The sequence below is a fragment of the Fusarium odoratissimum genome, assembly GCF_000260195.1.
Source record: "Fusarium odoratissimum NRRL 54006 unplaced genomic scaffold supercont1.5, whole genome shotgun sequence".
NCBI classification, from domain to species: domain Eukaryota; kingdom Fungi; phylum Ascomycota; class Sordariomycetes; order Hypocreales; family Nectriaceae; genus Fusarium; species Fusarium odoratissimum.
This window is the reverse complement of record NW_022158691.1, coordinates 1,560,250-1,572,196: the sequence shown is the minus strand read 5'-3', so window position 1 is coordinate 1,572,196 and position 11,947 is coordinate 1,560,250. Positions and strand designations below refer to the sequence as shown.

The window sequence follows — 11,947 nt, the reverse complement described above, 5'->3', positions numbered from 1 at the left end:
GACGCAACACAACGCAACCACCGCATGCAAGCAAAGCAAAGCAACCAAGCAACCTACCGAATAACAACGGGCCTCCCGCTCATCTATCCAATCTGTCCCGTCTTGCATCTACCACTGAAAGTTTGGCGGAGCACTCTCGGTAAGATGGATAAAATGGGTCAGTTAATTCCCCTCCTGGGAAATAACTTAGCAGAGGGAGGCTTGTGACGCGCACTGCCCAGAACCTTTCGCACTGTGACGAGACTCCACTAATCACTCACTGAAAAGGAGACGGTGTTAGCGGTTGTTGCCACCCACCACCCGAAGCCAGGGCCACGCCGTTGGTTGCCTCAGGATGGACCCTTTCCGCGTAATGTGACGGAGCAGAAGTACCGTTTGTGTGGGAATATCGGTGAAAGTGTACCTTGGTCAAGTGAGCGTTTCTTTTTTGAGCCCAGCCCAGTCCAGGGGAAACATTCATCATCAAAGAGCCCAGTCCGGGCCCCAGCAGCTCGCAGCCCCAGCAACAGAGGGAAACAACAAAGCTTGCAGCCTTGTCAATCCCTGATTGAAGATGTGATGTTCAGGAGGCTTATCTACGCGGACGGCTGTTGACACTTTCAATATGATAGTTCAAATGAGCACAAAGGATATATGACAAGCTAGAGGCATACAGCATTAGCCAAGTGAATCAACCTCTAAACTTGGTTCTGATTCAAAGCCGAAACCTACTTTCAGCTGTCATTGTCTGCTCTTAGATACGCTATCAAAACACAGTGCGGTTTGCAAACGCCTTGCTTGTTCTCAACAACCCTGCCCAACCCCCAGCATCACCGGCACCAAGACCGTTGACACTGGCACTTGGTACTTTGATTCCAGCACTTTTGACGCGCTATTCCGAGGTACCTCCCGTCCTTGGAACTGCCCTGGCTGCCTGCTGTCCTGTGCTTGCCCACCCGCTGTTGGGTCCTATCCTGTCCTGGCGCCCGCCCCGGGCTGTCGCTCCAGTGCCTGCAGTGCAGTCGGGCCCCCAGTCCTAGCGAGAAAAAAACCAAGCCCAAGCCTATTTCACCCAAAAAACCAAAGCCCCTTCTTCCTCGCGTCTCTTTTCTAACTGCTCTCTCTACTGCCAGTCCCAACCTAACCCAACTCAAACTCTCCTCTTTCTCTGTCCATCCATTTCCCATCCCCATCGACCCGCAGCCGCCGCCCTCCGCGAAACTCACAACCTGCACCATCTCCCAAGCTCAAGCTCAAGCTCGCATTTCACGCCAGCAACTTCGTCCATTTCTTTCAACTTTTTAACCAAAAACCACATCTAATCAATAACCATGGCTGAGATCCGCCGAAAGCTCGTCATTGTCGGCGATGGTGCTTGTGGTAAAACCTGTTTGTTGATGTGAGTTGGCCTTCTATCACGACACGACACGACTTCAAAGTCGACCTCCCGTCGCCCATCACGTTCCTATCCCATCGCCACGTTGGCATCACAATGTCTCTATCAGATAGAGTCTCAAGAAGAGGGCGATATGATGGTTTTTGGTCTCTTGGACAGCCCAGCGCTTCGCATCGCTTGACGCCATCAGCTCTATCATTACCGTGATAGACGCACATGCCCCTTGCTTCACCTCACCGTCCTCCGTCGCCGTTTTCATTACCATCATCGCTATCATTATTCTAAACCACTTGATCAACACGATGCTAACCAATCCTCCAGTGTTTTCTCCAAGGGCACTTTCCCTGAGGTAAGAATTGACTTTATTGCGGCGTCGCCTTTCAACCTTCGCACGCTTAGCCACGCGGCTTGATAAACATCCTTATCATGCAACGGGCATCACCACAACAACCTCCTTGCTGACAATTCCGCCTTCAGGTCTACGTCCCCACCGTTTTCGAGAACTACGTCGCCGATGTCGAGGTTGATGGCAAGCACGTCGAGCTCGCCCTATGGGATACTGCTGGTCAGGAGGATTACGACCGTCTTCGACCCCTGTCTTACCCCGACTCCCACGTTATCCTGATCTGCTTCGCTGTTGACTCTCCCGACTCTCTTGACAACGTCCAGGAGAAGGTTTGTTCGCCCTCCAGTGCCAGTTGGCTGGATTTCAGTTGCTATTGATACAGCTTTGCTGACACGTGCTCTTACAGTGGATCTCTGAGGTTCTGCACTTCTGCCAAGGTCTCCCTATCATTCTTGTCGGCTGCAAGAAGGATTTGCGATACGACCAGAAGACCATCGAGGAGCTCCGAAAGACCAGTCAGAAGCCTGTCTCCCCCGAGGAGGTACGATACATTGCCCCAACAAGCGCCAATCAAGCTCTCGAAACTTGATTGGCCAGCTTGCTGCACGTCTTCTTGAAACATGCTAACAGTTGTCGATAGGGTGAGGAGGTTCGCAAGAAGATCGCTGCCTACAAGTACCTTGAGTGCTCAGCCAAGACCAACGAGGGTGTCCGCGAGGTGTTCGAGCACGCTACTCGCGCTGCTCTGCTGTCGCGAAGCACCCGTGGTAGCAAGCACAAGAAGTGCCTTGTTCTGTAAAGGGCGCTATGGAAGCCCTCTGAGCGCAGCCCACGCACACGTGCCGTGGCTTGACCCTGCGTTGTAATCCTTTGTCGTTCCAGTTCAACCTCGACTTGGCCCCGGCAGTTCGGATACGGGTTCGTGGCAGCCAAGAAGGAGAAGGCTGTCGGCATGCATCGGTTTTCTCGGAATCTGGAGTTTGATATCGTCTCGCTCATGTCTGGTCCATCGGCCTACGCGCCGACCCTTCTCGCTGGATTGATGGTTTTCTTGTCGGCAGAGCCCATGGTTTCTTGGACCTCCTGGATCTCCCAGGCGGTTACTTTTCCCGGCAGATACCTCGTCTTTTTTATTATCACCACTGGCATGCGAGCGGGACCTTTGTTTTATGTATGTGCTTGTCGCGCATGGGGGAGGTGGGCCAGATGTCTTTTTTCTTGTTTGGGGGGCTGTTGAGGAGGAGGATGAGGAGTGGCTCTCGTTCCTCGCTCTCCTGCCAGGTCTGTCGGCCACTGCAGACTGACAGATGAGGAACTATCAGGGAGAAGTGTCAGGAGGCCGGGAGAGGCTCCGTGGGCTGTTACGGCGAGAGCGTTTGTGTCTGCTTGTGTGTGGATATGGGGTCCGGCTGGGGGAACCAAGTCGGTCCAGGCCATAAATTTTTTCGTTTTTTCTCTTGAAGCCTCGAGACCGTTACTTAGACCATGGAGATGGGACATCTATTGCGTAGGGCCTGCCTGTTTAATCTCTTGATTTTTTGTATATCCTGTCTATCTGTTTTTGTGATGTTAATGTATGTATGCTCTTGAACGACGTGACCATCCCTATCTACCTAGACCTAGCTTGTCTTGTTTGTGTCTTGTTATGCATTGGCATGTCATGTTACACTACTTATAACTGGCCGTCATTCCTCAGCCAGCTTGAACCAAGATGCTTATCCGTCTTGGTATCCTTATCTTGACTGGTCTTATCAAAGACAGCCTCCTTGTCCACGTGCCAATGTCTAGTCATGTGGCCCCCATCCCATACTAGACTCTTTGATCGGCGCCGAGCCTATTTTGGTTTGGGTGATATCAGTGATGTAATCCCATCAATCACTGCGGAAGTGAGGCAGTTGGTATGATCAGCTATGCGAGCGCGGCGCAGCTTAAGAGGGACAGTTCACGATGCACACACGATGATATGAGGTAAATATCGGTCTTGTTTCCTCAGTATCGAGATAAAACAAATGAGCGAGCGAGCGTATCCTCTGCTTCACAATACCACCCAATGCATGAATATCAACGGCCCAAAAAAAGAGTGACGCTATCGAACAGCGGCCTCATCACAGCAACCACCCAAACCCCCAACCACACTCCATTGTATGCATCCCTGACCTAGCCCAACACCGGTATAAGCAACTTCTCGTCCGTCTCATCATATCATCGTGAATCTGTCTCTTGGTCTTTGTGGAGTTTAGACGGGGCAGTGCTAGAAGCAGTCAGCATCATGTCAGATAGAGACGAGAGGGCGAGTATTAGACATACAGCACCGCAGCTACCGCAAGTCTTGCCGCCGCCCTCGATGGCGGCGTTGCACTTGGGGCAAGTGTTGTCGTGGTAGTCAACAAGAGGCTGCATCTTGACTGATTGATATACGAATAGTATGTGATGAGAATAGAAAGAAGAGATGAAGTTTGACTATAGAGAGAGAGCACTGAAGAAGGGACCACAGAGAGGGGGGAAAGGGAACCTAATATATAACCGTCAACCTCAAACAAATCATTCCTCTCTCACACGAGATTTACGTATGTTTCTCTATCCCAAAGCGGGGTTCGTTAATTGTAAGCGCAAATAGCGGGCTTCTGCTTTGTTTTACCCCCTCCTGCTATTCGTTGCGTGTGACACCCCTCTCCTTGTGCTTGTAGCTTCACTTTCTTTTTGTGGTGATTTTTTGTGATCCACTTGCTGTGAGGTACGGCAGTAACGTGGCACACTGTATGGATGCTGACTTGTTTTGAGAAAAGACAGTGGAAGTCATGTTTGGTTATCCCGCGGAGGTTGAAAGATGGGTGGGGAATGGAGGATCGTGTGAGGAGCAGGTCATAACAGCTTCAGCGGTGTATGAAGTAATTTGTTCTTATGATATGGATGTCGAGAATACATAAGGTCTGAAAGGAATAGTTTCTTTGAAATGCTGCTATTGTCCAGAAATATTGGCTTCAACATGTTGGGCAAAGTATAGTGATTGCCTAGCCAGATATCATAGCTTCACCTCACCCATAAGCATAGATAAGAAGAGCAATAAGAATACGAGTTCATCTGCCGAAGAACTGAAAACTCTATAATGATTGAAATACCGATATCACGCCATGTAACTCCTTACACAATCCAATGTACATGGTACATGGTTTTCTTTGATCTTATTTGATAAATTTGCAACCAAACCATCCACCTTTTTTACATGACTTATATATCTCAAGCAGCGATACTCCCTGCAGTCACGCATCTTGCTTTCATGCGTACTATCTTACACGCTTGTTGTCCCAATAAGGGTCTATGTTTGTTGTGCTTCGTTATGCTATAATGTTGTTTGAATAAAAGTGAAAAGGTAGAGGTAAGAAACGCCTGGTGCTTATACACACTGCGCCGGTCCATCTTTGCCTGTGGAGTGTCAGTACATATTCCATTGACCAATAGTCCAAGATCCAGATCTTCACAGGGCACACAGGGGAACTCACTGTTGATCATCTTCTGCACAGCCTGGATCACACTAATGACCATGACAATCATACCAAACACGACCACTGCACCCGCCATATATGTCCGCCAGCTTCGCGTCGTCAACTTCATATAGCACAACGGAGGCAAGATGTAAGCCATGGCCACAGCACTCGTGGCTCCAACAAGCTCAAACACAGCACCAAGATCACAAGTCACCAAACTTAGCACCAGAGCTGACGCAACAAGGCTTGTGCTGAAGAGGAGATGACGATTCATGTTGAAGGGCTCGTCAGGGAAGAAGTATGTCAACATCACTTCACGGCAGACAAATGCCTCCAGGGGCAAGGTGGTGAGCATGTTGAGGCCAAAGCAAAGACGTGCAATGTTGACCATGGTGTTGTCTGCTGGAAAGTTGTTGAGGACATTGCCTAACGTCTTGTCACCAAAAGTAAGGAAACCGCCTAGAGCGAGGACAAGACAGAACACCATCGATATACCAGTTGAATAATGAGTGACTCGGGAAAAGTTATCAATGGTAGGTGTCTTGAGAGACCCGTAGATCAGGAGCGAATTGTGATGGCAAACAAAGGCTACATAGGTCAGCAACTCTGGTCATAAGCTCGGATGATCAAGACAGGTCCTTACCGAATGAAATAACACCAATGGCCTGGAAGAAACCGCCATTGAAGAGGAGAAGTGAAGGTGTAAACGAGCCCCGTTCTGACGATGGTGTCAAGATACCTTGTATAAGGATGGTGAGAACAATAACCACCATACCAACAAGCGCAAACGTGCTTGCCTTAGCCAACTGCCCAAATTCCATTAGCCCAAATTCCAACAGGACGATCCGCATTGTAATTCTCACCTTAGAGATATCGCGATACAGCGTCAGGGGATAGGCAATGCCCATCACAAACACCGCAATGGCAACCTGTCGATTTGCCAAGAGTCCTATTACAGGCACATTCGACAAGTTCGGCCACACGGCGACTAGGACATGAGGAATCGTATCGCCAACAATGACACCATATGCGACCATTCCGCCAAACGCAAAGACCCATTGCGCAACACTGATAGCGATCAGCCCGGAGTGTCCAAAGCAGTGCTCAACTGTTCCTTGGAAATGACTCGTCCCGCTGAGCTTGCTGTTGATGACAATAAGACAGATCGTCCAGTCGACTACAACCGTCAAGCCTACCAGCAGCAAGATTCCCCCGACCAGTCCGGCTTGGCGCACAGCGTATGGTTGGCCAATGATGCCCGCACCGATGATGGAGTTCGCCATATTCATGAAGGCTGACTTGAGCCCTGACTTTGGTCGGTTCATCTCATGTTCAGCTTGTTCAGACGGATCCCCCATCGAATTCGCAAGAGCCACGCTCGGCGCTTCAATGTCCGTCAGAAGCGGTACACGATGCGCCCGCCCCGGACTCGTCACCTCCTCAACATCAAAGTACGCATCATCTGAAGACCGTCTCTCACGATCCGCAAACCCGCCAAAAGCTTCTCCATTGCTAACGCCCACAATCTCCGGTGTCAAGTCGAAGCGCACGCGGCCGGGAGTCCGGGGCTGGCCATCAGCTTCAACTTTGCCTGAAGCCTTTCCTAAGTCTGCGCTGGCGTTTCCACTGCTATAATCGTCGTCGCCCACGCCAAAGTAGTCGTCGTCGTAATCGTGACCGTGTTCTAGGAGACCGCGGTCTTCGCCGTGCGGGTTCGGGGGGTCATCGTTCCTGGCGTGCGTCATTGTCGAAGGGGAGTAGCAAGTTGATATTGCGTGTACATTTTCCTCCGGACGAATAAAGGATTATGTTCGATTCGCTCGCGTATATGTCAAAAGGAAGAAATAATCAAATAATTAGGTGTAAAAGATCGACTGCGAAGCAAAAGGATAGAAAGTCGAATGGTTGTAAGTTGTAAATGGAAAGGTCCTATTCTAAGGATAGGTTGGTTGGTTGGTTGGTTGTCTGTCCTTCCCCCAGATAAGCATGGATAGCAAACATTAGCGTCATTTGCAGCATGATAAGCGCTGGGATTGGCGTAATGCCCCTTGTGAAATCGCTGGAATCGCCCACTAGTTGTGTCTAGGCTTATGCAGGGGCACGGATCATTCCAAGAATATTTGAAGAGGTGTTAAATAAAGGTTGAGGCTTCTATTGAGAAGTTTTGTTTGCTATTCTACGATCAAATGAATAATTGCACAAGAACTCTCTTTATTTGAGCTATAATGCTATCTCACCGTTGTTGATCGTGCCTCAAACCTAGCTCAAAGACCCTTACAATTCCAGGGACTCAAAAATAGGGGTCCAATTTACACTCTCCTTTTCAACGGCTGTATTCAAGGGGCGTTCACCAAAACCTTAGGAACTGTCGTCTGAGAATGAGCTATAATTGTCCGTTCAAGCACACTCTGATCTTCACCAAGCTGTTAATTCACCTTGGTACCATCAGAAAGCAATTCAGTCCATCCAATGTTTCTATTGGCGTTGATGGTCTATGTCTACTAAAAAATACTCATAGCATGGCTTCATCTGCCATCTGTAGAAACCCGTCATGTTCTCCTCTGTTCGATCGGGTATCGTTGTAGCTCGAACCACATCTTGTCATCCCATGCTGTGAGCTCTCTGTCCTCGTATCCCCTCGCACGATATCTTCGTGTTCTATGCAGCTCTCAAAATATGTATACGCGCTTCTCTGCGCTTCTAACGATTGTATCTGGGTATTAAAAAGAATGTAGTGCCGCTCATCTGACTCTTTCTAGGCCAGGAGGGCGAAAAATGATACTATACAGAAAATGAATGTGAAGCGGGCTTGTGATAATGGCCCTGAAGGTGCTGAGGAGCCTTTTGTTTCGGTTGGCTCGTTTGTGTCAGCAGTGGCAGTGCCAGATGAGACAGATTCTTTGCCTAGGCCCATGTCTGGTACTGCACTTGCCTTTGATCCAGAGGTTGTTGTGATGCCAGTCTCTTCGGTGTCATCAGATGTTTTGGTCGCTTGACTGGCGGTCATCGTCTTTGTTGAAGAGCTGCTGTCTTCACTGTCGTCGCTTGAGCCATCTGTGATAGCGTTGGTAGCAAAGCCTATTCCCATTAGCACAAGTTGAATCACTGGAATATGTAAACTTACCAATTCGGCGCTCGTCCGCATCAAAAACGGCGTAGACGTTCTTGATAAAGGTGTCGCCCAGGAGCCATGCTCCCTTAACAACCTCGAAACCGTAGACGTTGCTGGTGCATTTGCCATCTTTGTTGGGAGGAGAAACCCAGTCCTTTGGTGAAATGACATAGTCGACTCCAGAGAAAGTCACTGTCAAGTTGCCGTTGCTGTCGCAAGGTACAGTATATGTGGTGCCATCGCTGCTCTGGGCTCCGTCGATAAGAGCATGGAGCTTCTTAACGTTGTCCGGTGATCCAAACATGAAAGATGTTCCAGTGTCGATGAAGCTGCGGATGCCACCGATATCTGCCTTCTTGCCGTTGTAGCCCATGTCGTCGATCTCAATAGCCCAGTCATTGTCTTCGCCAATGGAAGTATACGTGATCTTGCCGGAATACTTGTCGGGATTCGGTGAGCCAAAGCTGATTTCTCCTTCGTTTGTACCGTCAGCTGCACGGTTCAGAGCAACGCAGAACATGTTCTTTTCGACTTCCTTGGACTTGGCCAGGGCATTGAGAAAGTTGCTGTCGGATCCTTTGTTAATGGCGAGACCAAGAATGCCGTCAAAAGCGAATTCGAGGAACTGGTCCGAGGTCGTATGCGTCAATCCGAACTGATACTTGATGCTCATGCCAGCCACAGTGATTGTGTCGGTTGCCCAGGTACCAGAGACCTTTCCAGAGCCGTATGCAATGTTGAAGTCGGATTTTGACACTTCGAGAGAGTCCGAGTCGCCTTCGCCGAATGTGTTGTGCATCTCACACGCTTTGCTGGTACAAGAAGTGCCCATAACCCAACTTGATCCAGCGCCAGTGTCGATAAGCATGTACATTGTCTTCTTTTCCGATCCAATCTCGACCTCGATGAAGTATGAATAGTCAGTTCCGTCCTGGTCAACACCCTGAGTGTGCTTCTTTGTCGATTCTGTGGCCTCCATGACATCGTATTTGTTATCACGCTTGAGCAGCGTACTGGTGTCAGGGATGCTTCCTCCGGCATATTTGGCAATCAATCGTGCTGCTTCGTGAGCTGCTCTCTCAGTTATCGGTTGGCTGGACTGTAATTGAACGGTCAATGGAATGAAACTGTCAAGCAATTCTCCAGAAACAAACCTGAGGTGATCTTTGCTTGATATCCATACGCACGCCACCACCATTGCCCACACTCTTGGGACTTCGTGCCATACGCTTTTGTCCTACATCGACACGCCAGCTCGGACTATAAGGAAAGAAGGCATGGGCAGATGAGGCCAAAGCCAATTGCACCAATAGAGATCCTGGACGCATATTGAGGCTATATTGAGTCAATTCAACGAAACCTCCCTGGCGCGTATGGAATATGCACTTGGAGGTGGTTGATATAACCTGGATTGGCTTGTATTGAACAAAAACGGAGTGAGACCAGAGCCAAAGCTAATTGGAACAGCTTGTCTCAAACGCGTCCGTAACAGGAAGACAGAATCGAGGCGACGCCTCTTGAGCCAGAGTTGGCGAGATGTATTAAAGGATTAGAATTACGAGCCCAGCATTGGAAACAAAACGGCACAGCAAAGATGCCGACTGATAACCAGAACCTGATGCAAGTTGGACAAGCGAAGATGCAACAAACACAAGCCAGACAATGGAAGTGGCTTGGTTACAGTGAGACCAACTCGAGTCTCTCTTTTTCTGGAACAGGGCGTTGAGGTTTCTCGGAAGTCGGAGTACTCGGCTGAGGTCCTGGATCGAGACGAGAGACAAAGAGGAACAAAGAAATGTGCAAATACAAATACGAGAAATGGAAATAAACAGAAAGGAACAAAGCTGAGGGAAGTCGGAGGAGGGAGGGAATTATTACAAATTAAGGTAAGGTAGAGTATAGCATAGAAAAAGAGGTTGAGAGAGGTCGAGGTGAGTGAGTGGAGTTCGGAGGGATAGAGAATGACGGGAAGAGGTGGGTTAGTCTTGGTATGGGGAGATAGCCACAGCTAGTGGAGAGCAGAGAGCACCCGGCGAGGTTGTAGTTCAAGACAAACTACGCACTACCTAGATACAGGGGATAGAAAGTGACCTGAAGGTCCTGTACCTGCTGAAGATATCGCCCCAAAGAGGCAGGCGAACGGAAGGGATAAGAGTTGTCAGAATAGACACATCATATTACTATCATGACATGATACCAACGTTATATCCACGATACGAAGACCACAGAACCTTCAATCTTTCACCAAAGTTCTCTCCCATCTCTCACAATCAGACTTGGTTCTAGATCCAAAGCCAAGCTAAATAGACCCCTTGATTGGATATTAGTTATCTTGGCTCGACGATCACCAAGGTCCAGTACCTGTAGATCAGGTATCTCATCATCTGACGGACTGAATCAACCGTCAAACACGACGGGACCTGAAAACAACAAAGAGAAACGCCGCTCGTAAAACGATCTCCACCACATGCCAGCTTGAGTCGACGTGCATTTCGACCCGCCCGCCATCAGAGTGCATCTCTGCTCATCACTGGACACCCACCGAACGTTCATCTGTAAGGTTCAGGGGTCGTCAGCCTCTGAATGGCCCGTTACTCTTAGCCGCTTGTTTATTACGGTGGACTCGAGCTGTGGAGATTGCCCTACCTTGTCTGCTTGTCCCCCATGCTACCTCGATATCGGCCGAAAATATGCTTGTCCTCTGGTGCTACTTCATCATCTCGTATACCTAATACGTACCCAAAGATAGCGACGTTGCCTGAATGTTGAATGCAAAGTGCTGCTTTCGTTCAGTGACAACTCCCCGAGACAGGGTCTAACGCCAATTTTCTGTGCCCCTGGGACGGATAAGTTAACATGCAGCCGATGCTTTCGGTTAGACTTATCCCCCCCAAGATCTGCACAGAGTGGCACACACGAGATATGGTGCAACGCAACGTGGAGCAAGCGGCAAAAGGGAAAAAAACAAGCTTCAGCCGATTGATTCAGGCGTTTTCAACTGTCAATGGTGAAAACGAAACACGCGTTCTGTGGAAACCAGGAGCAATATTGTGGTTCCCTTGCCTGAAGCTGATATTCAAAGTATTGGCTATGGCGTATGAAGAAGAAAGCCTCGTCAAGGAATTGAATCCCAACAGCCATTAGATTTTAGAAGTCTTGGCCATATCTAACCTTATCATAACGTTGAATCCAGAGTTTCATCAACCAGACCGTTACAGCCATGTAACCAAATTCCAATTCCGCATTGATATCAATGGCCAAGAAGTTTTAAAGCTTGATGCCCTGGCGTCAAGCTGACACCAAAGTCCCCTTAGACTTGCATCTCTTGACTCGACACCATCGGATCGCCAAGTTCAAGTTGTTGTTTTCTCAACTGACTTGCAGTAGCGTTTTGTCTCCTTACCTTACGCGTCAAACGACGGCGCCACTCTACCGGTCAACGTCAGCTCTACCACGTAACTTCCCCTGACTACTGTGAGCCTCAAAACACTCGGCTCGCTCCAGTTTTCTTCTAGATCCTCTTGGTCATTGTCAGGCGCTTCTTTTGCAGATTATGCGGCGGTAAAGTTGACACTTTGATACTTGACCAGTGCCTATATCGATCACATTGCACAGTATTTCAATTTACT

General features: G+C 49.0%; 4 protein-coding genes across 6 annotated transcripts; 1 reads left to right on the top strand and 3 right to left on the bottom strand.

Annotated features, from left to right (window-relative positions):
• Positions 1-494: 494 nt before the first annotated feature.
• FOIG_04484 (GTP-binding protein rhoA) lies at positions 495-3,762 on the top strand. Its single transcript, XM_031202737.1, has 5 exons — positions 495-1,378; positions 1,697-1,724; positions 1,853-2,050; positions 2,128-2,262; positions 2,362-3,762. Exons 1-5 carry the CDS (start codon positions 1,311-1,313, stop codon positions 2,518-2,520), a joined length of 588 nt encoding a protein of 195 aa, XP_031068184.1. The 5' UTR covers positions 495-1,310; the 3' UTR covers positions 2,521-3,762.
• On the bottom strand, positions 3,394-4,121 carry FOIG_04483 (uncharacterized protein; the record flags this gene model as incomplete). The annotated part of the gene is made up of 2 exons (XM_031202736.1): positions 3,394-3,555; positions 4,029-4,121. 2 exons carry the CDS (start codon positions 4,119-4,121, stop codon positions 3,394-3,396), a joined length of 255 nt encoding a protein of 84 aa, XP_031068183.1.
• Positions 4,122-4,779: 658 nt separating this feature from the next.
• FOIG_04482 (uncharacterized protein) lies at positions 4,780-7,155 on the bottom strand (the record flags this gene model as incomplete). Of its 2 annotated transcripts, XM_031202735.1 has the most annotated exons (4): positions 6,070-7,155; positions 5,850-6,012; positions 5,222-5,794; positions 4,780-5,144 (listed from the first exon to the last, which is right to left on the bottom strand). In XM_031202735.1, the coding sequence occupies exons 1-4, from the start codon at positions 6,949-6,951 to the stop codon at positions 5,116-5,118; spliced, it is 1,647 nt and encodes a 548-aa protein (XP_031068182.1). In that variant the 5' UTR covers positions 6,952-7,155. The 2 variants fall into 2 exon arrangements, with proteins under 2 accessions (XP_031068182.1, XP_031068181.1); XM_031202734.1 differs by having other exon boundaries at positions 4,959-5,794.
• A 353-nt stretch (positions 7,156-7,508) lies between these two features.
• Positions 7,509-10,473, bottom strand: FOIG_04481 (uncharacterized protein). 2 transcript variants are annotated; one of them, XM_031202732.1, is made up of 3 exons: positions 9,473-10,473; positions 8,331-9,417; positions 7,509-8,284 (listed from the first exon to the last, which is right to left on the bottom strand). In XM_031202732.1, the coding sequence occupies exons 1-3, from the start codon at positions 9,644-9,646 to the stop codon at positions 7,962-7,964; spliced, it is 1,584 nt and encodes a 527-aa protein (XP_031068179.1). In that variant the 5' UTR covers positions 9,647-10,473; the 3' UTR covers positions 7,509-7,961. The 2 variants fall into 2 exon arrangements, with proteins under 2 accessions (XP_031068179.1, XP_031068180.1); XM_031202733.1 differs by having other exon boundaries at positions 7,659-8,284; positions 8,331-10,313.
• Positions 10,474-11,947: the final 1,474 nt, after the last annotated feature.